The sequence below is a fragment of the Ailuropoda melanoleuca genome, chromosome 3 (genome assembly GCF_002007445.2).
Source record: "Ailuropoda melanoleuca isolate Jingjing chromosome 3, ASM200744v2, whole genome shotgun sequence".
NCBI lineage: Eukaryota > Metazoa > Chordata > Mammalia > Carnivora > Ursidae > Ailuropoda > Ailuropoda melanoleuca.
In genome coordinates, this window is record NC_048220.1 from 13,759,171 (window position 1) to 13,782,860 (window position 23,690).

At 50.3% G+C, this 23,690-nt stretch overlaps 1 protein-coding gene and 1 long non-coding RNA gene across 3 annotated transcripts in view; one reads left to right on the top strand and one right to left on the bottom strand.

Annotated features, from left to right (window-relative positions):
- The first annotated feature begins 3,152 nt into the window (after positions 1 to 3,152).
- The window catches only part of PRDM6 (PR/SET domain 6), a 100,363-nt gene continuing 79,825 nt past the window's right edge, over positions 3,153 to 23,690 (top strand). Inside the window, exons 1-4 of the mRNA XM_034655726.1 lie at positions 3,153 to 3,542; positions 4,036 to 4,193; positions 4,228 to 4,352; positions 13,370 to 13,677. Coding sequence (XP_034511617.1) covers positions 4,051 to 4,193; positions 4,228 to 4,352; positions 13,370 to 13,677 — 576 coding nt within the window. The 5' untranslated portion in view covers positions 3,153 to 3,542; positions 4,036 to 4,050. The remainder of the gene's footprint in view (positions 3,543 to 4,035; positions 4,194 to 4,227; positions 4,353 to 13,369; positions 13,678 to 23,690) is intronic.
- On the bottom strand, positions 9,304 to 13,350 carry LOC117801457. 2 transcript variants are annotated; one of them, XR_004623994.1, is made up of 3 exons: positions 13,268 to 13,350; positions 10,337 to 10,539; positions 9,304 to 9,478 (listed from the first exon to the last, which is right to left on the bottom strand). It is a non-coding gene; the product is annotated as an uncharacterized LOC117801457 (long non-coding RNA). The 2 variants fall into 2 exon arrangements; XR_004623995.1 differs by having other exon boundaries at positions 10,337 to 10,542.

Below are 23,690 nucleotides of genomic sequence, written 5' to 3' on the forward strand. Positions count from 1 at the left end.
AAACGAAATCAGATAGAGGGTCTCCCTGACCAAATCCTCTTGTTTTCCTGCCCCTTCCTGCTACTCCTGCCTGGCTCTGGCCTCCAGCTCCCTTCTTCCCCCTCCCAGCTCAGGGTGCGATGGGCTTCCCAAGGATAATTTTCAGGGAAAAAAATTGCTCGAGAAAATGATGAATTTGGGTAGTTAATTTATCGATCCCGGCTCCTCTTCCCACTTGTTTTATTTTAGAGGTCATTAATCAATGAAGAAAAACACCACCGTGTCCCCCCGTTTGCATTTAATACACTCACGCTCCTTATTTATTCCTCTGGAACAAATTCCCAGCAAATATTCGCCCATCGATTTGGGAGCGATGGATTTTTATAAAGGTTTGATCGCTTCCTAAGTGGTGCAAGTGATTTGTTTCCGCGGTCGTCTTCTAAATAATGAAGAGGAGGGGAGCGGATTTGAGGGGTGCCTGTCCTTGCGGCCGGTGGGCTCGCTTTCTAAGACCCCAGAGATGAGACGTTTGCCGGGGAGGCAGGCGGGGAGCCCTCGGGGCCCGGGNGCCCGGGGTCAGCTGGGGGGGTGGGGGGGTGGGCGGCGGCAACGCGGCCGCGGGTGACGGGACCTCGCGGACCCCGGCCCCAGCCGAGTCCATCCTGCCGGGTCCGCCAGCCAGCAGCGCCCCGCCCCGCGTCGTGGGTCCACCGGGGAGGCGCTGGGGGAATGCTCCGGCTCCCGCTACACTCCTCTCCAGACCTGGTCTTGTGCTCCTGGAGTCCCGGGCTTTCTGAGCGCCCGCTCTCACTTATAACCACCTCCTTCACGCAAGTTCTCTAAGGCTTTTGGTCCCTAGGGTCCCGTCGCCCGGAGATCCGCGTCCTCCCGGGGCCAATGGCCGGGGTGGGGGGGGGGGGGGGAAGGGACACCACACTCTTGGCTGCAGTCTCTGCTTCCCCCCTTGACCCCCGCAGCAAGGGGAGCCAAATCTCCCTCGAGGTACCCCAACACCCTTCTGGCGTAAGTCTGGAAAGTGAGGGGAGAGTTTGGACTCGGGTGGGCAGGAGAGTACACGTGGCACCTCATTGCCCCGGTTTCCAGCACTCCACAATGGCGTGACCTCAGGCAACCTATTTTCTGTGCCTCAGTGTCCCCATCTGTAACATGGGGTTAATGATAATGCTTTCTGCGCGGGGCTGCTGAGCGGAATAAACGTAGTGGAAGCGCCTACCCGCGCCTGGCCAATCCAAAGCTCTCCCTGAGCGATCAGCTAATCTTACTAGGAAGGCAAACCCTTGGCTTCCCAGGGTCTGGGCGCCGGGAGGCCTTAGGAGCAGTTGCAACTAGCGTCTGAAAATCTCGAGATTTTCAAGTGTGTTGGGGGCGGGGGCGGTATGGGGAGGAGTTCCCTGAGAAGGCCAGTCCCGGGGACCAAACGCTCGCGCGCATCGGGCTGGGCCCCAAACAAGAAGGCGGCGGGGCCGCTACCGCAGCGTCCGGGCTCCGTTCCCCGTGCTCCCAGTCTCTCCCAGAGAACCAGCAAGGAACCAGGAGAGTGAGAGAAAGAGAGCTTGCCCCTTCTCCCGACGCCCGACCGCTCCTCTTCGGCAGTTCTTCCAGCAAATTAACTGAAACGGGCCTGCAGCTTCCTACTCTCCTCCCGATGGAGTTGTTCAAAGCCCGCGCAGACTGCTCGGTTAGCCTCGGGGCCCACAGCACGTGGGTTTTCCCTCGTGGTGTTTGCCTTTAACTTGGGTACTATCAATCTATCCAACAATGACTGATGACCTTGTCACAACGACGCCAGTCAAAACATTGTCGGTCCAACTCTGTTCCAACCAGCGTCGAGGCAATCCTGCGTGAGACCCGGACAAAGTCTAAACAGCGCGGTTCCCAGGCTCAGACGAAATGAGTGGTGGGAAGGCAAAAAGAAACAAGCAGAAATCAGGAAAGAATGGCTACCAGTTGTTCGGAGTGGCGGGTGCTAAATAAGTTGGCTTCTTTGGGTAAAGACAAGCGTCATTTCTTCTCCTTGAGTATGGACAGAACCCCAGCGTTGGGAAGCGCCTGAGCCGGTCGATTTCACACCCCCTGTCCGTGCCCTACCCCCACCGAGCTCTGCCAGTGCCTGGAGGAGCTGGGGGCCGGTGCCCAACTCGTGGATGTGAGACCGCGCAGGGAAGGGCAGCCGCGCGGCCCAAGGCACCTGGAGTGGTCAAGGTGGAGGTAGGGCTGCTCTCCCAGGCTGCACCTCGGACGCCAGCCTTGGGGCAAGAGCCTCCTACAAGACCCCCCGGGGCAGCCCCTAGCAGTCAAGGGCAAACAAGCTTCGCGGGCGTCCGAGAGCAGTTTAACACAGCGTAGCAGACAGAGCCCAGGATATTTGCCTCCGATGCCCACAAAGAGAAGGAGCGAGTCCCCCAGGGAGACAACTCGAGAGTGTGTGGGCTTAGCGCTAAGCCGCGTGAGACTCCGCGGCGGCCGCCGCCCCAGCTCCGCGGCCAGCCTTGAGTCCCGCCAGGACTAGGCGCCCTTAAGAGACCCTCGGAATCCCTCCTACCAGCTCACCAAAGCCTGCCTCCTCCGCGGCAGCGGGAGGCTTTCCAACCAGTGCGCCACCCGCCCCGCCCCCGCCTCCCCCACGCCGGGACTTCTGTGCGAAAGTGCGTGGCGGGCTAGCAGACTCTGGCACCCAGCAGTACTCCAGGACAAACTGAGACGGCAAAAGCGCAAACCCGGTCCTGGGACTTGGTCCACTCGCCGTTGGGGCGCGCCTGCTCCGCTGCGGACACCCGAGCGCGTGCGGGGATGCAGTCCGGTTTCCGCTGCTTTCACGATCAGGGCCGTGAGCTGGCACCTAGAAAAGACTTATCATGGGCAGAAAGAGACAACAGGCGAGCGGGAGACGTCACGCCAAAAACGGGCGGGGTGGGGGGAGGGCGGAGGACGTATCTGTGCGGGAGAGGCGCACCAGCAGTGTGTGGATCCAACCGAGTTAGAACTTCCTTCTTTCCCTCTCCCCTCCCCTTCGTTATTCTGGCCTGCCTCCCGCCTCCCCGTACTCCCCACCTCTCTCTCTCCCTTCTTCTCTCTCTTTCTCTCTCTCTCGCCCTCCTCCACCCTGCCCTCTCTCTTTCCCTCTCTCCGTCTCTCTCTCTCTCACACACACACACACTCTCACACACACACACACACACACACACACACACACTTGTATTTTGTGCTGTCGTAAAACCCACGTGTCCAGCCGGGAGGCTGCCAGAGCGTGGAGCTGAGGAACCCGGACGCTGCGGCGGGCCGAGCGCAGCAGCCCAGCGCGGCTCCGATCGGCGCCCGGGCCGGCCCGCGCCCCCGCGCGCTCGGCTGAACTGCTCTAGCGCGCTCCGCCGGCCTCCGCGCCCAGCGCTCGCCGCCCAGGAGGGTTCGGGGCCGCCCGACCATATCCAGGGCGTTCCTCCCCCGCCGCGCAGGGGCATGTAGCGCACGCGGGACGCACACTGTACCGCACGCTCCCCGACACGCGCGCACGCACGCACCCGCCGGCGGCGCCGAGTTTCCAGGTACAGTGAGGCGCGGCTCGGGCTGGGGGTCTTGGGCCCCGCGGATAGGAGGCTGGAGGTCCCGGGCTGGGGGCGGGGGGCGAGACTGTCCCGCCTCCTGGCGCCGGAGGCCAGCGCGGCTCCCGAGCTGCGCCACTCGGGCTCGGGTCTGCTCCGGGCGCCGGCCGAGGGCGGGGGCTGCCTCCTGCCGCCGAGTTCTGCGGGCGAGCGCCCTCGCGCCGGGCTTCAACTGTGCAGACCTGGGGCTGGCCGTCCCGGGCTGGAAGCAAGGCGGGGTGCACAGAGCTCCCTTCGCGCGGCGCCGCCGCGGCTTCAGAGTAAACTTTGCGCCCTAGCAGAGTTGGAAAAAGGGAGCCGCAGCACCGGGCTGCCGCTGGAGGAGCCCGGGGCTCAGCTCTCGCTCCGGGGTCTGGCGGCCATCCTCCCCGCCCCTCCCGCGCCCGGCCCGGGGGCCCGGCTCACGCGCACCCTCCTCTCTGCCCTCTACCCCCAGCTTGAGAGGTCGGACATGCTGAAACCCGGAGACCCCGGCGGCTCGGCCTTCCTCAAAGTGGACCCAGCCTATCTGCAGCACTGGCAGCAACTCTTCCCGCACGGCGGCAGCGGCGGCCCGCTCAAGGGCGGCGGCGCCGCGGGTCCCCTGGGCGCGCCGCAGCCTCTCCAGCCGCCGCCGNTGCGGCGGCAGCGGCGGGGACGTGAGGGGCGGCCCGCGCTTCCGCTGCAGCGCCGAGGAGCTGGACTATTACCTGTACGGGCAGCAGCGCATGGAGATCATCCCGCTCAACCAGCACACCAGCGACCCCAACAACCGTACGTAGCCGCAGCCCGCGCGCGCTCTCCAGGGGCGCTGGCGCCGTCGAGCGCGGGCGCCCAGGCGGGAAGCGGGTCGGATGAGCGGGACTCCGGGTGATGGTCTGGTCCCGGCAGTGGCTCCGCACCTCCCATACCATTGTGGCAAAATTTTTCCAATGTTAGAGAAGGACAGAGAACGGATGGGAGGCCGGGTGGCACCTCAGGGTTACCTTTTCCTCCTCCCCTCGTTCCCTGCTTCGCAGCCCGCGTGTTTAGACCCGAGCTGCTCGAGGACCTGGCATAGAGATCTCCGCCCTCCCGCGGGATTGTGCCCGAGGCCGGGCGGGTACTAGCAGCGCACGCTGGCGGCTCGGCTTGGCCTGGCCTCAGTGGGACACGGGAGGGACCCTCAGCGTTTCTGGGGAGCGTGAATTCCGGGGCTTGTGTCTCCTTCTCCCTGCCTTACCCCTGGAGTTAACTACATCAGCTCATTTGCGGGCCCCGGGGGTTGTCAGGGGATCGGCCGAGAGCTGCTGGCTGGCCGGGCCTCGCTGGAGTAGGAATTTTGGATGGCACTGGGTCAGTCTCTCCCTGCAGGCAGGCATTATTGTTAGGTCTTCTATTTATTTAGAAGAGGAGGAAAAGAAAAATTGCCAGCTGCTTAATGAGAAAACATTTCCGACTGCAGGGTAGGGTCGTTCCCGGCGGATCCCGCGTTCTCCGTGCACCCTGGATCGTGTAAACGTTCGCAATCCGTAGGCACGCTTGTTGGTTTACTTATTTGTTTTGTCTTTTTTTTTTTTAATGGTTGTGACAGTAGTTTAGTATTAGCAGTGTACTCTTGTTGCCGAGTAAATGGCAAACGCCTACTTAGAGTTAGACGGTCTCTTCTGGCTTCGATTCCTATATTCAGAGTTCCGTTTTGAGATCTTGCAACAAAAGGCTAAATGAAGACCAAGAACGTCTGTTGCTCTGTACCCAGTTCTTCTTGGTAGTAGCAGAAGTTGTGATACGTTTACCACTAAGGCATTGGTGTAAGTGCTCCATATACTTCCAGAGATCTCTGGAGAGAATATTAAAGGTGGAGAGAGGTGAAAGCAATAGAGGATTTGAAAGATCAGCGCTCACTCTGCTCTTTTCATCTCATTCCTTCGTTTAGTTTCTGCAGGAGGAAAGTTGGTGATAAAAACGTATAATCATTCTATTTTGAATAAGCCCCTTCCAGAATGTCTACTGCTCCATGAACTTCTTAATTCGTTGTAAAAGCAAAATTACTACAGGTTTTAGCTAAAGGACTCCCAGTGTCACTACTTTGATGAGAAAGCACTAGACACGAGCCTAGTGATGGCGGTATTTAGTCTTTTCCTAAGGGATGGGGATTGTTTTTTCTGATGGAGATAATTATTCCTAACCAAAAAGAACAGTTATATGTCCTTTTTCCCTCTCCAGAGTTTGAGGGTAAAGTACTGGTTTAAAATGAGGGTTTCATCTCGAATTTGCCCTGCTCTTAAGAAGAGGTTTGTAGTTGAGCTTTAGAAAATTTGGTAAAATTATATTGTTCCGATGGATTTAAAAAAAAATACTTACCTTTCTCCTGAATTTCTTGAATATGTTGTTTTCAAAACAGTTCTTTTTAAAAATGTGAATGAAAAAGGCAAGACATGTTTTGGAAAAGAGTTCTTACTGCTAAGTGAAATATAGTCCTTGTGGGCTGAGAGTGCCTCGTCAAACTTGGAGTTTCTCTTCTGAATTAAATGCGTGTTGGACAAGATGCCAGCAGGGCACCCCAAAGCTCTGGCTCTGCCCTGTGGTCCTGTATTATTCACAATGCAATCTTGAGATTCAGCGCATTTTCACCAGAGGAAAACCTAGATTAATCTGAGAAAGAATTGGGATAGATTGCTAATTAATATGTGGCCATTGAGCCAGTTTATCTTCCAGGTAACGTTTTCCTGTGGCCCGTGGAAATGAATTATTATTTATTTAAATTATGCCCACTGTGTTAAGCTGCTGGCATCTCCTTTTGAGTTGACTGGACGGCTTCCCTGTGCAAAGTGCAGGGGGATCCACAGAAGGCAAAGAAAGGCAGATTGTCCTATTAGAGGTTACACTTCACGTTGTTTCTAAATTAAAGGGCCTTTGAGAAGGAAAATGGGAAAGCTGAGGTAGCTTTGTGTAATGCTGGCTGACCTGGCCTGCCATCCTTCCAGAAACTTCTCTGGGCCAGAGCACACACTCAGTGGAAACCTTGGGATGTGTTTAGCAAGGATGGAGTGAGAAGTAATTGGGTTTAATCTAAGGAGGGGATCAAAACAAAACAGAAATGCAAAGGGTGGGAAACTTTTGGTCCCCCTTGGCGGGGAACGTTGGTCTGTTACTGGAAAGGTGGTGAAAACCAGAGCTTCTCCCCATTCCCAGGTTGTATGCGGGTGGGGGTGGGGTGGGGTGGGTTGAAAAGCTGCCCTGAAGGGAAGCATCTATTAACCCCCCCCACACACACACGTTTTCCTACTTTCCTTTTAGGTTCTTGCCATCTCCCTGTAAAAGTATTCTGTGAAATGGCCACACAGCATTGCTTCCTTTTATTACTTTGTATTTAAAAGGGTGTTGAGTCATTGTCTCTCTCTTACAAGGCAAAAAAAGGGACCCCCTTACTTCTCTTCCCTCTGGAAGAGTCCCTCTTTGCCTGGGAGCAGCAAACAGGCAACACGTGTGAATCATTAACACTCACTTCACCTTGAAACTTTATTGGCATCTTTGGCAAAGGCCACTGTGAAGGCACAGCGAAGGGTCCTGTAGCTTTCTTTCACTCCAAAGACTTAAAAACAGCAAACGCTGTATAAGCTCGCTGGAGCGAACTCTTCCAGTATCTTTCTTTTATCTGTGTGGGTTAATTTATTCCACCGTTGAAGTACACTTTCCTCTGACTTTCTGCATGCTTGTTTGCCTCCTTGTTTCATCTCCCTGACACCGGTGGGCGGTTTGTAGCCGAAGTGGAGGATGGGGACTCTCTTCCGCGTCCTGTATTACTGCCTGCACGCCTTTGCTGCCTGGTTGCCTGGTTGCCTAAAGCCATTGATTACGTCAGGCTCCTCTGCGGTGGCCTCTTCTTGGGTTCTAGGAGCTGGTGCCTTGCTTGAGACCCCGTCACTCTTCTTGGGAGGTACCAAAAGGCGGCCACAGGGCGCCCCTGGTGTTTGTACGAATGGTACCGGGCAGGGTCTCTGCCCGGCGGATTACCTTTCAGAACATCCAGAGAAGGTGTCCTTTATCATATCTGGGAGGGAGTTAGCAGCTAAGTCCTCCCCGGGGGGGAAGGGGGAGTCTCTCCGTGTAGAATGGGGACGCTTTGCAGCTTCCCCAGCTGGAGGTCTCAGCCTCCTCCGGTTTGGAGGGGAGCCCTGCTGCGCAGGGAACAGTGGTGGGAACAGCACTGACAGGTGCTCAGGTGTCGGAGTAGGGCGCGAGGCTTTTCTGTTGGTAGCGCCGCCCTTTCCGAGGGCTGGGGAGAGGGGCTGTGGGAGAGAAGGAAACCTGGGGTTGGTCCAGTCCAGTGGTTAGAGAGAGCAAGCGCTAAAAGAAGGGTGAGTATTTTCTGACCTTCCCCACTCTCCTCCCACCCAGTTAGGAAACGCAGGGCCTGTTTTGGGGGAGCTGCTGAGCCCAGGAACCCCGCAGTGGGGTCTTCCTGCCACCGAGGCCCAGGCTCCGCTGCTCCTGCCCGGCGTCCCCGCTGTCAGCCGCCGGCGACTTGGATTTCAGACCTGGTCCCTGGTGGGAGGGAGGCTCGGAGGCAGTGTGTGGGCTTTTGTGTTGTTCTATTTTTCTTTTTCTCTTTTCTCTCTTTTTGTGTGCAGGCCCAGCCCCATCCCCTAACACATGATTTAGCTATTTTACATCATTCGTTATCTAGTGCCCTGAAACTGAACATAGAGCCATATATTAGATTGAGGTTAGAAGAGGTGGCGACTGTTTATTTAAGGTGATAAAATGGTCCATCAGCAGTAATCTCCATCGATATGTGCCACCAGGAGATGAAGGATGAGGGGACAAGCCACAATTAATTGCCCTATAGTTTTGTAGGAGAGAGTGGAGCCAGCCCAGGCCCGCTTCGATCTCCTCTCCCTCCTATTCATCATCTCCGCGATGTATATGGCGGCCTCGCAGGGGCAGGGGCCGGCCAGGTTTATCTCGGCGCAGTATTCTCTCGCCCGCACACCCTGGCGCTCCCACTTCATTTATTAATACAGTCATCGGAAGACAAATAAAATCCACATTGCGTCCCCCCCTCTCTTTCCCTCCCCCTTTTGTCTCTGGCTCTTGGTCCCTGGGCCAAGCCGGCAGCCAGGCGGAGCGGGGGAAGCCCAGCGCGCGTGCGATCCGCGGGGAGCTTTAAACTCCCCTAGAGAGAGTCCTCCAGAAGGTTCCGCGCGCCCGCAGTCGGCTCCCCTTCCCGGTGGCCGGGCCAGCCTGCCTCACCTTCCGGACGTGCCTCCCGGGCTTCTCCCGGGGAGCCTGAAAGAGCCCAGCGGGGTGGAGGCCGAACAGCGGAGGGGGGCAATGGCACGGCCTCTGCGGGTCTCGTCGGGAAGCCCTTGGCTGGCAGGCGGGGGCCGAGGCCTTCAAGGTTCGGTCTTGGGTGCGGGGCCTCCCGCGGGCCGGCGCCGTCCGCCCCGTCCGGTCTAGCGGCCGGCACGCGAGGGCTGGCGGCAGAGTGCAGGCTGGAGGCCGGAGGCATGCAGCCGTGGGTGGGAGGCTCGGCCGCGGCGCTCTGCCTGCCCCCCAGCCCGGCCGGGGCTCGGGACCCCGGTGACCCCGCGCCCGGAGCGCGCACGCCGCTGCCAGCAGGCGGCACTCCCGGAGCGCCTCGCCGGCCTGGATCGATGGACGCGTGCCCCGCCGGGCTCGGCCTGCGGGACTGGGGGCCACGACCTCCCTGGCGGTCGCGGACGATTTATAGCTTCGCGGTTGCTGCCGCCCAGGCGGAGAGGCAGGCTTCTCAGCTGCACCCGGGTTTCCTTTCCAGAAGATGAGTGAGGGCAGGAGAAGGAGGCCGAGAGGCGTCGGGGAGCCGAGGCCTGGTGTGGTGGGGGCTTCCCGCGGGTCCTGGCTCCGCCGGGGCCCACGCGCGTCCGTCAGCTTCCCTAGACAGCAATAAAGGCCTCAAACGTTTTGAATTTCACCTTAACTAGAACACGAAATGAAACACCAGAAAAGAAAACCATGGCCTCTTTCGCCCCCTTTACCTTTATATAGGTCCGTTTTCAGTTGCAAAAGTAGCGCGTGTACTTGGAAAAATACTCAAACGGTACAGAAGGATGTGAACTGAGTCAAAGCCTGCTCTTCACTACACTTGGCCTGGCCTTCCGAAGTCAGTAGGGGAATAAGTCTGTAACCTAGTGATACCCCCTCTTATTCAGGGACGCATAAACGGGAGCACTAACAGATCGACTCAAGACAGAGGAGGGACCATGGTCTCTCCTACTGCCCAGTGCTGAAATGGCATTTCAAAGTATCTTGCTTGGAGAATCTGTTACTATTTCTCACAGATACAGAAAACACTTTGCAAATAATAATTACGGACTTATGGAAAATTACCCTGATTTTAGGATAACCTAGAACATTTATTTGCTTACTCTTGATGAATACAAATAGACTTGTGTTATGTATTGCTCGGGCGTGGAATGCTGTATGTAATGTATGTGTTATTTATACACAAACACACACACACAAACACATTTGCACACACACATTTTGGAGAGGTACAGCTTGGGCATCTAGCCAGCTTCTCCCTCAGACCTTTTCTTTAGGTGTTTATGGCTCCTCTCTAGAAAACACTCTGCTAGAATGTTTGTCTAACTGTTCCACTTTTCTGAACCCCTGGGTAATAACTTACTTGTTTTAAGCATCTTCAAGCTCCTCTGGGACCCTGAGACATAGAGTCAAAGGCCAGTTATTTTCAATGGCAGAGGTTTTGTGTATTAAAAAACATCAAGATATACCGTGTATTTGCATGTAATTGGTCAACTTCTCCAGCAGGATATTTTGATAGAGCGTGATTCGGTGTATCCGTTAAGACTCGTGTAATTAAAGTGGATTGGCCCGCCTTCCTCTGCTGTGGACTTCACACACGGGGAGTCTTCTACATATTGGGAGAGACTCAGCTTTTTCTTCGGCAAAATGGCACTATTAAGTTTGTCAACACCTGCTGAAGACAGTTGAAACTTAGCAAGTAGAAGAGAGTTTTAGAGGCCTTCTTAGAGAAAGGGCTGGTCGTAGTTTTATCCTGCGTAACAAATACGGGGAGTGTGTTTGCTGTCTGTGGGGGTGGTGGCTGGAGTTGGTACTTTTCCTCCTTATTTTATGACTGAGGTAGTTGGGCTGGTAGTACAGGTTGTGGAGATGTGGGAAGTTGACAGGATCTCTGGTGTGGACGGGTAGGGAGTGAAGAGTGAATACCAAATGCTCTCGCTTCTCACCCTGTGCCTCACCGAGCCAACCAGAAAGGGAAAGTGGGTTAAGCAGCTCCCTGGAGTGATTTGATTTTTATTTTTACAGGGCATATTGCCTTTGCTTATTGTCGTTTTTTGTAAGCTGTTTTTGCCAAGGTGCTGAAAGGTCATCTCTGAGGTTAGACGGGAAAATCCAAAATTATGGACATCATCTATTCACTTTCCAATACATATAACCTCCCCAAACCCAAGAGTGTGGGAGAGAGATAAAGAATTCTCTGTAATTCACTGATGCTAGACAATTTTTGTGGCCCCCAAATAGTGCTTTTGGTGAAATACTTCAGTTCTATTGATTATGAGTTTGGGTATAAAACTCTCCCAGCTTTCATTAGTCTCCCTAGATCTTTAGATTTGGAGGCTGTGAAGTCAGGCAAATCTGACTGTGAGTCTTTCTCTCCCACTTTGTAGTTTCTGATCCCTGATCTAGTTCCATTGCTCATGAAGCCTCAAATTGCCTGATCTAGTTCCATTGCTCATGAAGCCTCAAATTGCCTCATCTGTAAAATGGGGATCATGCTATGGTGATTATTTGGTTCAAGATAGGTGTCTGGAACGCTGTAGGCACTGGGTGACTTTGAGTTTTTATCATCTTTCTTTCCATTCCCTCTTTGTCTTGAAGTTGTTATTTTCACAGTCAGAAGCTTGAGAGGATGTGTGAAGCATATCTGGAAGGGGTGATGTGTGGTACGGGTAGGAATACTTTCCATCTAGGCCCTAAAGTCAAAAGCACATCCTGACACAGTATTTATATTAGTTGGTGTTACTTGGAGAGGGGGCTTCTGTGTGATGGAGGTCCAGAGGCGTGGGCACTTCCCCACCTGTAGAAACAGGTTGTTGCTTTTCAGTAGGGAGGACTGGGTACCCTCCAAGAACGTGTGGTCAGAAGGTTCTGTCCTTTCCTGGACTCTCTTGGGAGGAGTGCGGGAGTAGCGGACTGGGGCAAAGGCACAGCCCGCTGGAGCCCTTCTCCACTGAGAGAGGATGAACAAATGCCAAAACCAGAGTTCACACACCATGATTGGGTTGTCCTTAGGGGTTCTCTCCTGGAAGATTCCTCAGCGACTCCCTTTGTCACAAGTTACCTGGGCTTTCCTCTGTCTTAGCACGGGTGGGGGGTGGGGCACACTTAGAGCGATCCCCCAGGCCTGGCGGCGACCACGGCTACGCGCAGGTGCTAGGACGCTCCGAGGGCGGCCCCTCATTGGCGCATCCACCCGCGCCCCGTCTCCCGCCATCCGTCAGTCCGGGTCCGGACTCACCTGACATCAACGCTTGTGCCGCAGGGCTCCGTGGCGTGGGGGGCGCCGCGGCTCCCCAGGGAGGCTGGGCCGGGGAGGGCGGGTCGCGCCGGCGGGCGCCTGGGCTGCCTCCCTGATGCAGGTCTGCAGGGCCGGGGCGCAGACACCGCGGCTCCGCCAGGCCCATTAATAACCCGGAGGGCGCTGCGATCCGACAGCGCGGTCGCCGCAGGCCCTGCTCCCCGCGGCCGCCTGGCCTTTTCCCATCCAGTTCGAGTCGAGGGACCCTGGGCGTCCGTAGCCACCCGACCCGGAGGGAGGGTGAGGATCCCCGAGCTGTGCTGGCTACTCTGGGGAACGTCGGAGAGAGAGCCTCCTTCCCAACGGCTCTCCTGCGCTAGCAAGCCTCGAGAATCGCCTGCAGCCTTGGGGATCGACCTTCCGGGCAGGAGTTGGGGTCCTCTCCACTGAGCCATTACCCTGATCCTTCAGTTTGCCATTTATTCCTTCTTGACTTCTGGGAAGAGCTTGCACTCCAGCACAAGCACTCCGAACCCGCCAGAACAGTCCCCCTTTCTCCACCACACCCTCTGGCTGGAGTGGCCAGAACGGGCACCGCCAGGGACCCTGGCGCCAGTGCGCCCTCAGTGGCCGGTGTCTGGGGTTCCCGAGCTACTGGGGGTCAAGGCTGGCTCCGTGCTCTGGTGCGGGGGGTCCCTAGGGGTAGGGAGGGAGGCCTGCGCTGGTGATTTTAGAAGGGTCTTCTAGAATTATAGAAAGAGGAAAACCAACTATAACCAGGGGAGCAAAGTAGAACCCCTTGACACAGCAGGTTGAGCAAGAGATGGGCTCTTTTCCCGGCACAGTGATACACACACCTGCAGACACCTGGTAGCAAGGGGACTCCTGGCAGCAGGGGAGAGGGGCAGAGGGAACCAGAGAAAGAAGGGGAGAGGGAGAGAGACACACACCTCGAGGAGTAGAAGTGAGTTGGGAGTTCCTCAGAGACAGCCACGCCATCCACACCCAGCTCTCCAGGCTTTGGGGACGCCCCGGGGCTCGACCCCTACCGGGCCGATTTGGGTGCGGCGATTTCCAGAGGAGAGGTACCCATGTACCTCTCCCCCTATTCCCAGTGGCCGCGGCGCCCTGAAGGTGTCACCTCCCCAGGCAGGTGGCTTACCCGGGAGGGGATGGGCTTGTCTCCGGGCTTTCGCTGAGGATGGGCCGCCCGGTGCGGCGGGTTAACCGTCTTCCTTCCTTCCCTCCCGCCCGTCTCCGGCAGGTTGCGACATGTGCGCGGACAACCGCAACGGCGAGTGTCCCATGCACGGGCCGTTGCACTCGCTGCGCCGGCTCGTGGGCACCAGCAGCGCCGCGGCCGCCGCGCCCCCGCCGGAGCTGCCCGAGTGGCTGCGGGACCTGCCGCGGGAGGTGTGCCTGTGCACCAGCACCGTGCCCGGCCTGGCCTACGGCATCTGCGCCGCACAGAGGATCCAGCAGGGCACCTGGATCGGGCCCTTCCAGGGCGTCCTCCTGCCCCCGGAGAAGGTGCAGGCCGGCGCCGTGAGGAACACGCAGCATCTCTGGGAGGTAAGTCCCTCTCGGCCCAGCACCTTGCCGACCATTTGGAGCTTTGGCCGGCGGAGAGCCTGTCCCCCGGTGGTGGTGGTGGTGGTGGTGGTGGTGGTGGTGGGAGGGGGGAGCAGCTTCAGAGAGAGCCTCCCTTGTTCTCCAGGGGCTAGTGGAGGGTAGCGTTCTCTGGTCCTTCAAATGTCAGGTGTCTGCAGCACCTGTCGTAAAGAGACGCAGACTTTGGCCTGGCCCAGCAGCAACCCCGCCAGGAAGACAGGGCCTGCAGGTTTCTGAAGACCAATCCCCTTAACAAGCCTTGGTTCCAGCTGGGGTGGATTTGACTGCCGGTCTCCCTGGGCCTTGAGATAAATAAAATCCAGACAAGGCGATAGAGCAGTGCCCCAGGCTGGGCACTGGGGTATGAGCTTGGTGACTTCTGTGTCCCATTCTGAGCCCTTGCCGTATGGTTGTGGGCACTGGGCAAGGAGGAACAGAAGCATAAACAGGAGGAAGAGAGGCTCAGAAACAATTTGCTTAACGCTGAACTTGAGAGACTGGGCTGTGCTTTGACTTTCAGAGCGTCCCAAGCAAGCACATTACATCGTGAATCAGACCAATCACAAATTCTCCTGCTTCTCTGACAGAGTACAATCGTGGAGTCTTCCACAAGACAGAAAATCAAAACATAGGAAAACTCGGAGCACTTAGTGATATTTCTTCAGTGGCACCATCTTATCTCACGCTATTATTTAAAAATAAGCCATGTATTTGAAAAACGTTAATCTGAGGCTTCACCCGAAGCTTTATGGTTGATGGTTGAGGTCCAGTTCTGAGGAGGTAGATTCTTAGCCATGGGTAATCCCCCCGCCCCCGCCCCACCAGCTTTAGCCACCCCTCACCTTGGAGTGATTTCTGAAATGCAAGGTGGGGGAAGTCTTAGCCTTAGGGCCATATGTAAATGTGACTGAGGCCAGGCAATATAATGGAGTAGGAAAGTCTCTGAAGCACCAGTGGCCAAGTTGGCCATGACCTTAAGGCTCCATTAATGGCTCATTTTTACAGCAGCTGGTCTCCCACACTTGGTTTGGTGGCCTGTCAGGATGGGCATGCTCACTGTGAGCTCCCTCACAGTCCCTCAGTAAAACTCAATAATCCACTCAGATTTTTGCTGAGCACTCTGGCCTGCTCTGTCTTAGGCCCTGGAGACACAGTGTTGTGAAAAACAAACCTGGTCTCCACAGCTGTCCCATGAGGGTTGGCATGGGGCGCTGGGGCCTGTTCCTCTTGAACCTCCTTTGATGGGGGAGGAGCTTAGCAGATGAGCTTATTACAGCCCAGGAGCCCAAGATGGCCACAGGGCAGCCATGGGCTGCCCACTCCACAGATATCTGCTGGGGCACTGGGCCCAGGCTCCCAGGGTCCATTTCACTCCTAAATTGGAAAGAACAATGACACACTTTTAATCTTTCAGGGTAGGATTCTTGAACGAGGAAGAAAATGTTGGGCGTATTTATGTCATTAAATAGTGCCTTTTCTTTTTTCTTTCTTTTTTTTTTAAACAGAATTTTTTTATAGGAAAACAGGGCAGAGGAAAATGCCTTGGTACGTAGAGCCAGGTTAGAAGTTAGAGCTTTTTGGATTGGAAAAACTGACAAGTGGGAAATAATCAAAGCATCTGGTTTTGAACTATTTCCCAGTTGGTTTTTGTTTCTGACTAATTAGTTGTAACCTCCAGTGCGGTTTAAAGTTTATAAAACACTTCCAGGCACTTTTCATGTTCCAGTAGTGTTATTAGGAGTTCTAATACCATACAGTTAAAGGTCTGCCAATACTTTTCCGAGGAGATGGTAAAGCAGTTGTTCAGTGATACAGATTTGCTCCATCTGCAAATGTTAAAATTGAACACTGTCATATCGCCCTCTGATGCCCCAGGTTTGGAGTTCATCTATTTCTGGAGTGCCAGGGGACAAAGTCATAAACATGAAAAAAAACCAAACCCATAGTTCATTGTTTTGTTTTGTTTTGTTTTAAAAGATTTGGATATGATTGGGATGTTGGCCGGAGATCACTACACACATAGAGTATAATGACACATATTAATACTCAAAACTATGGAGCCTTCCTTTTGTGCCTTTCCTTGTACTTGATTAAGTTAAACTTCTGTTGAAATAAGGAGAGTGGGAATTGAGTGATGTTGTTGTTGATGCCTCAGTGGATAGGAAGTGCGTCTTACCTGTTGTTCTGGGTGCAGGAGTTGGTTTTATGTTAGAAGACTTGCTGGGCGTACGCATGCTTGAATGATCTCCAGATCCCTCCTTCTAAGTTCAGAACATGATCTATTTATTTTTATCATCTGTAAGAACAGTTAGAATAAGCAAACATTTCAGGGATTGAAGGGATATTAAAACTGCAGCCATGCAAAATGTATCAGTCTCCTAGGAGATCCTATAAAATGTGACAGAGTGGGGCCAGGTAACTTAGTGCCAACGTCCATTTGTAAGATACAACACTTACTCTAATAGGTTTCAGGTTTTTATTAGTATAATTATTTTTAAGCTACGAAGTCTGAGTTTATTTTTCATTTTGAGCATTATTATTTATTTATTTATTTATTTTTTACTGAAACGTGACGATTTGAATTTAGTCCAGTTTATAACAGGAGATTCTAAGTGTTGGATTGTTCCTTAAATGTTAGTCTTTGTTTTCAAACCTAAATTCTATTGTGAAGAAAACGGTCATCATCATATCCTTCCTATTAGGAAAGTTTCTGCAATCGGAATACATGGAGCTCTATAGGAAACTTATGGCAATAATTGTTTAATGACTCACGTAATAATCATCCATTTAAAAAACACGTTCTTTTAGACATCTTCCAGAATATCAGGTCGACATAAAGCAGATCTCTGGAAACTTAAAAGCGCTTGAATCATTACCATTTCTTTTATTATTATTATTTATTTGAGAGAGATAGCGAAAGAGAGAGCTCGAGCACGAGTGGGGGGTGGAGAGAGAGAAGCAGGCTCCCCACCAAGCAGGGAGCCCGATGCGGGACTTGATCCCAGGTCCCTGAGATCATGACCTGAACTGAAGGCAGATGCTGAGCCCCCCAGGCGCCCCGTTACCATTTCATTTTAGAAGCCAACTGGAATCCTCTCTCTTCCTCACATTTTTTCAAGTCACTTGCTGATGAAGAAATGTCTTTATATTTAGAGTTCAATACTCGGGGCCTGACGGATCTTACCAGGGTTACTTATCTTTATTTCAGTACAATAAATGGATTGCTAATCTTTTCCCGTCACTGTTTCCAAGTAGATGATGGATTTTTGTTTCAGTTTACAGTTCATTGTTTTTAGTATGGCTGCACTTTATTATACACATGAAGGCTTTATTACAGAAACAATCAGATTCACCTTAGTTACTGCTTTTGTTTAATCATTAAAAGCTCTATTTTCTGTGTAGAAAATGACTTTTTAATATTTAACATCCATCAGCCATGGAGAGCATATTTGATTGTTTTGTCAGTGTGCTGTCATCTTTTAGTTAATATTTTCTTTGTGCTAATCCTGGTTCTTAAAAATACAGCAATTTAAAGAAAGTTCAATATCATTCCATTACCTTCAGTATATTTTGGCTCTTTGGGGGTATCTGTGGGAAATTCTAAGAGTTTTTCTTTTGTCTCTTTTTTTAAAGCCAGAAGCCCAGGTGATTTTTTTGTAGTTTAAGGAGATGAACAAACTAAAAGCCAAATTACTAGTCTTTTTTTTTTTCTTCTTCTTCTTTTTGGCCAGTTTCTTTCAGAATCGGATTTTAATGTGTTTTACAAAAAATAATAAATCCACAGAGTTTAAAACAAAAACATTACAGGATGGATTAAACAATCACTCGCTTTGCTTATATACATTTATTCCAGCAAGACTTGGATGCATGGTAAATTTCTAGCTATTTGGCCATAATGAGAAAAATCTTTCTGAATGTTTTGCAAAGAAAACATAGTCTTTCTCAGCAATTAGGTCTTATTGATGAGAGTGAGATAATTTGTTCTAATGTGTTTTCTAATAAAGAAGTGAAAAGGCACGTTTGATTTCAACATTTATGAAAACACTATCTCAATTATTAATGTGCCCTTTTTCCCTTGAGATAAATTAATCTAGTTGCACATGTTTTCCCCTTTCTGCTTAATGTCAGAATTTAATATGACTGGACCTGAGGAATGTATATCGTGTAAACTTAAAATTCTATTGGATATAAAATACGGAAGTTTAAAATAAAGTAACAGTTTAAGATAGGCCAGAATTACCCAGGCCTTTCAAATCAGAGTCTGATCTGACCGGAAATTTTAGTGACAATGACAAAATAAATCACACTTGTTTTCACCCTAGAAAAATTATGCTGCTTATTGAAATAATGTAGTGACTTGTTAGGATTACAGTCAAGGTACTAGAAAGGGCTTTAATTTTATAGAATCTGTCTTTGCCTCAGTAAATTCAAGTGTCTCGTTTTCATCTACACTATGTGAAAACCTTCATTATTTTTCTTTAGAAAATCAAGGGGGATAACATAATGTGGGGCTTTTTTTTTTTTTTGGTGTGGTTTGATTTTATGCCATAATACTTTAGATGTAATAAGAGATTTGCTTTTAAGCAAATGGTCGATTTTTCATCATTACCGTTTAGCTTAGGTCAAAAGACATTGATGAAACCAATATTAAAAATATATTACACGTTGCTAAATGTTTATATTTCAAAACCATCACCGGCAATTGGTACTTGAAGGAAATGAATTGGCTTCGTATTTTAAATGCATTACTTACGTTTTTTAGCATTGCCCAATTCCACGTGTAGTGCTGTACTCATTTGTATATATATTTAGACGTTGAAAAGGTAGTTTAAAATTAATCATTTAAAATGAAATTAAAAATCACTTAAAAATTTGATTGAAACCATTTTCATATTGTCCCAATGATAGTACTATACTTACATGGTCCACAGTTTTGCTTTATAGACTTTGGCTCCTTTGGCCTGATTCACCAAAGCACTGAGGGATAGAATGATGTGGCCGTTCCCAGTTATATTGAAGTAGAAATTGTGCTTCGTGGTAATTTATCATTTCATATAATAGACTGCTTGTCAGCTTGGTTTTGAATCTGTCCATTTCATGAACTCCAAATAATTTCTCCTTAAGAATAAACCGTAGTCCTGTTCCTGTGATGTCTTAAATTTGCAGAGTAACAGCTGGTCCCTCTCCTTGGCTTTGCCTCATTTGATTGGAAGACGTCTATGAAAGCGGTGCCCATTTGATAGAGTGTGAGCATTTTGTAGTTTTACATAAACTGTAAAACCATCTGCCACCTCTTGGAAGGGTTTCCAGCATTGTGTTAAAAAATCAAAACTCAGTGCTTCAAGTTGGCTTTGCAGAGGCCCATGAAAGGCCTTCTTTTAAAGGGTTTATGTCTCTCTCGCCCTGCCCTGTGCCACCCGTGGTTTTCTAAGGCCAAAAGCGATACCGCTTTAAAAAAACAAAAAACGAAAAACAAAAAACCCATCGATAGCAGCCATTTGGAAATTCTCACACTGGTGGGGTTTAATCCAAATATGCATGTGACGTGACAGGGCTTCAGTTGCAAATACTTTATGAAGAGTGATGTGTTCTATATCTGCCCGACTATTTTTCTCATTAGTCAGTTCATTTTATCTGTTGTTTACAGATCGCTTCTCTTATTGATAGCATTTCGTGCGTGCAAAGGAAATAACTCATAAGTATGTCTTGTCACAACTGCATATTTCCTGACATCTCAGCATTCCCCCCCCTTTTTCCACACTGACTTAAAAATAGGGTCAAGAAATTAAAATCAGAAGCGCAGCCCCCCCCCCCAGTAGCCAGCGCACCAGTGAGAATGTGTTTATAGTAACGTTGGGCCCGAGGAACCTGCCGAGAAGCCTCTTTATTTTATTATTTTGCTGTGTCACTTAAAGCACTTGGAATTATTCGAGAGACTCTCTTTTGTTACCCAGAGATCACCTAACGGTGCTAGTATAATTAATATGACGGGTTTTTACCAATTTGATGGGGTACAAAAAAGTGCCTGTTTGTTTGCTCCGGAATCAGGTCCACAGTATCCGGGTCCCCTCGTGCTGCGAGCGGAAGGACGCTGTGCCTAGAACCGCCGCCCCACTGCCTTGCTCTGTCTCTTCCTCGCTTTCTTCCCCCCCCCCCAATCTTCTCGGCTCCAAGATTTCATGAGTTCAGACATTCCTTGTGTATTTACACAAGAAATACAGACTCCGGGATAGCTACTTAGCATAAAAGCCAGAGGAGCGGGGAGGAGCAGAATATACTTTTCCTTGTAAGCCTTTGCCACCTCACGCAGATAAGTTACAGAATTCCATTATCCAAATTGTTACACATGTGTGACAGAGGTTGACCTTTTGTCATGTCAATCCTTTTTGTGTAGGCCCCAGGCTCCAGCCTAATGGCTCAAACCCTGATTTACTCACTGTAATAAGGGCAGGAGGTCGAGCAATTGTCAGGCTGTCCTCTTCTCGGAGCCTGGTTGAAGGCTGTTAACACAAAGCTTTTCAAAGTGAATTTACAACCGCCACTACTGACAGAGGCCAATCAGCGCACCATAAATGTCAGGCTGGTGAGATTGAGCAGTAAGTAAAGTAGTGACAACCCGCTATTGGCTGGAATCAATTGGCCCAGGTTTCACTGCGAAGAGCAATCTACGGGGCGTTGGGCTCAGGGAAGGCGCTAAGTGTACGGCCTGGGTTTCCAGGTGGGAGAAGGGAGAGGTACCTGTTAGCGTGGGGGGGGGTTGGGGGCCCGGGAGGGTCTCGGTGTCCCCCGCCCCCCTCCGAGGCTTGGTGGCAGAGAAGGGTCCAGCATTAGACAGAAAGGAGAGGGAACAAAACTGTGAATGGTGCGCGGCTTCCAAAACCAGGAGACGTAGGCTGCGCCTCCCTTTTCAGCCCAAAGGTAACTGTTCCTTGTTCAGACTCCCAAACCCTAGCAGGGCTTTCCACCGGGGCGCAGACGCAAGGAAGCCCCCATCTCCCGCTCTCTTGCACACGAAACTTTCGTGCAAGTCACTAATGAGTGATTATGGGTTGAAGGCCTGCATATCCATGAGGCGTGGTTCCCCCCCCAACACACACGGAATGTTTTTATCATTTTGTGTAATGACAGCCTGGACAATAATTCATTTAGCTCTGAAGGCATCAGCATTAAAATGGAGGAATCCATTAAAATGCTGTATGCAAGGATTTATAAATTAGGCAATTTCCTTGATTATTGCAATCATTTACAAAATTGATTGTTCCAGTGTGGTATAGACAGATTTCAGCAACTGTCATTGACAACAAGCACATTCTCTGATATCTATAGCTCCTGGTCACTAAACCAGGTCACTGTACCTCCCCGCCCCTCCCCTGGTGTGTTTGGTCTCAAGGTCAGGCAGACTTTCAGAGAACCCTAAAAATTAGGAAGTATTAGTTGCTTTCGGAGGAGACCCACCTAGGCTCTGAGGGTGGGTGCAGATTCTTTGAAAGGTTTATAGCATTGTTTGCACAGGTGATCTCTATTCTTGGAGGAGGGTGCTGATGATCCCAACGTGTTTCAGGTCAGAAGCCCGGGTTTTGAAACGATGCCAACTTAAAAGGAGATCATTTTTGCAAATTGCAGCCGTAAATATTTGTTTGATTGAAGATCTGAAAGCCAATAATGTGTTTTATTCGTTGGTCCTTAGAGTTCTAATTATCCAATAGACATATCGTAGAGTCACTGGATTTTAGGTCAATTAATTCTGGAAGACATAATAAAGATATTGTTACAAGCGTGAGGTGTTCAGAATGCTGCAGATTTTCCTATACGAGAACACACACAAGTCTACTTGGTGCTTAATCGTTAACCGCAAACCACAGAGTTGCCTTTATTCCTGAAATATCAGAGAGGGGGCATGCCAAATGTGTCTGCAGAGCTCTGTCCCATGAAAGCTAGCCGTGCGGTTTATGCTTCGTACAACATAACTGACTTGAGACATTTGTTTTTAATCATCATTTTGTTTTTAATCACAGTTTTTCCCTTTTGGAACTCTAAAACAAAATGGGGCTTGTAAAATAATAACACTTGAGAAAATCGTTTAGCCCTGTGGGGAAGACAAAGAGATTTTTTAGCTCATCCTCCTTTGAATACATAAATATCGGATCTCAGGGCAGTCTTTTGTGTAAAAGGGTACACATTGTGTTTTAGGAAGTCCGATGGCTTGGTGACACGTTGCATTTGTTGCTGGCTTGAGAAGTCAGAAGTTCCTTTTCATTTTTAATTAGTTGTAAGATTCATGGCTTCAAAAGTCAGTAGAAAGGCAGTATTTTCATTTCATTGTCAGGATATTGTCATCTTATTTTTATTTAAGTCTTCTTTTCTACAGGTATTTCTGGTTTCTGTTAAGACTTAAAAGCCACGGGACGAGGGGCTCCTGGGTGGCACAGCAGTTAAGCGTCTGCCTTCGGCTCAGGGCATGATCCCAGCATTCTGGGATCAAGCCCCACATCAGGCTCTTCTCCTATGAGCTTGCTTCTTCCTCTCCCACTCCCCCTGCTTGTGTTCCCTCTCTCGCTGGCTGTCTCTATCTCTGTCGAATGAATAAATAAAATCTTAAAAAAAAAAAGCCGCGGGACGAGATCTGTCTCGGGGGAACTGTGAAGGAGGCGCTCACTCTTATAGATGTTTCTACCAGTGCCCTCGTACGTGTATTTAATAAACGGACATCTTCAGCCTACTGCTGTGGAATAATGATATGGGGCTAAGCCCATTTTATTAAAATGAACAGTGTTTTGTACTCTCTGCGATCATTTTAAATTAAAGCTGCCTTGGATAATGAAGTATCTTCTATAGAAACATTCAGTGTAATCTCATTCAGCAGAAACTTCTTAAGTGCTTTTTAATTGGAATCAAATTAAATGTAATCAAGTCATGTTTTCAGGGTCTTGTAAAGCACCAAGACCTAAGTGTTCTTAGCACACTTGGGAGTATTAATGTTGATCACAAATTTAGTACAACAGTGCTAAATTCTCAGATGTCCATGCAAACTCCAAAATGGTAGACAACTACCCATAAATAAATTTTTGGCTAGAGGACAGTGCTTTCAGAATCGGTTTTTGTTTGTCCCCAAACTAATACTGAAATTCATTTGTGATATATATATATGTGTGTGTGTGTGTGTATACACATATATGTGTATATATATGTATAGATATATAAATAAAAGACGTATCGTGTCTTGGGGGGAGAGTTCTGAAAAATGTTGGACTGGTGAGAAAAGCACTTAATTTCAGTTTGTTGCAAATTAATTGCAACTTACAATTTGATCTGGTTAATCTACAAAGTGGAAAATCTAATAATTAAGCTTTAAGTAACGGAAATGAGCTTTTTCTATGGAGCAAAGTAAACGCTCATGCTAAGAAATTCAAAACGCATAGAAATATAAACCAGCGGTAACTGTTGTGGATTTTTTTTTTTTTAAGATTTTATTTTTTGTGGCACCTGGGTGGCTCAGTCCGTTAAGAGGCTGCCTTCGGCTCAGGTCATGATCCTGGGGTCCTGGGTTTGAGCCCCACATCAGGCTCCCTGCTCAACGGGAGTCTGCTTCTCCCTCTGCACCTCCCCTGCCCCTTCTCTCTCTCAAATAAATAAATAAAATCTTTAAAAAAAAAGATTTTATTTTATTTTTTACATAATCTCTACACCTAGCACAGGGCTCGAACCCCCAACCCTGAAACCAAAAGTCGCATGCTCCACCGACTGAGACGGCCAGGCACCAACCCCCGCCCCCCAACCCCATTGTTGATGATTTTTCATAATGGCCTTTTAACTATGTAATGTAACACATGTTTATTTCATTGAAATCACAGTTTTGGTACAGATATTTGCATGATGTCCTGGATACTGCAAAACAGGATTTTGAAGGCAGCAGCCAGTGGCACTGTTCTTATAGGATTTCCTGCACATGGTTTAATTTGGCTCAGCCATGAATA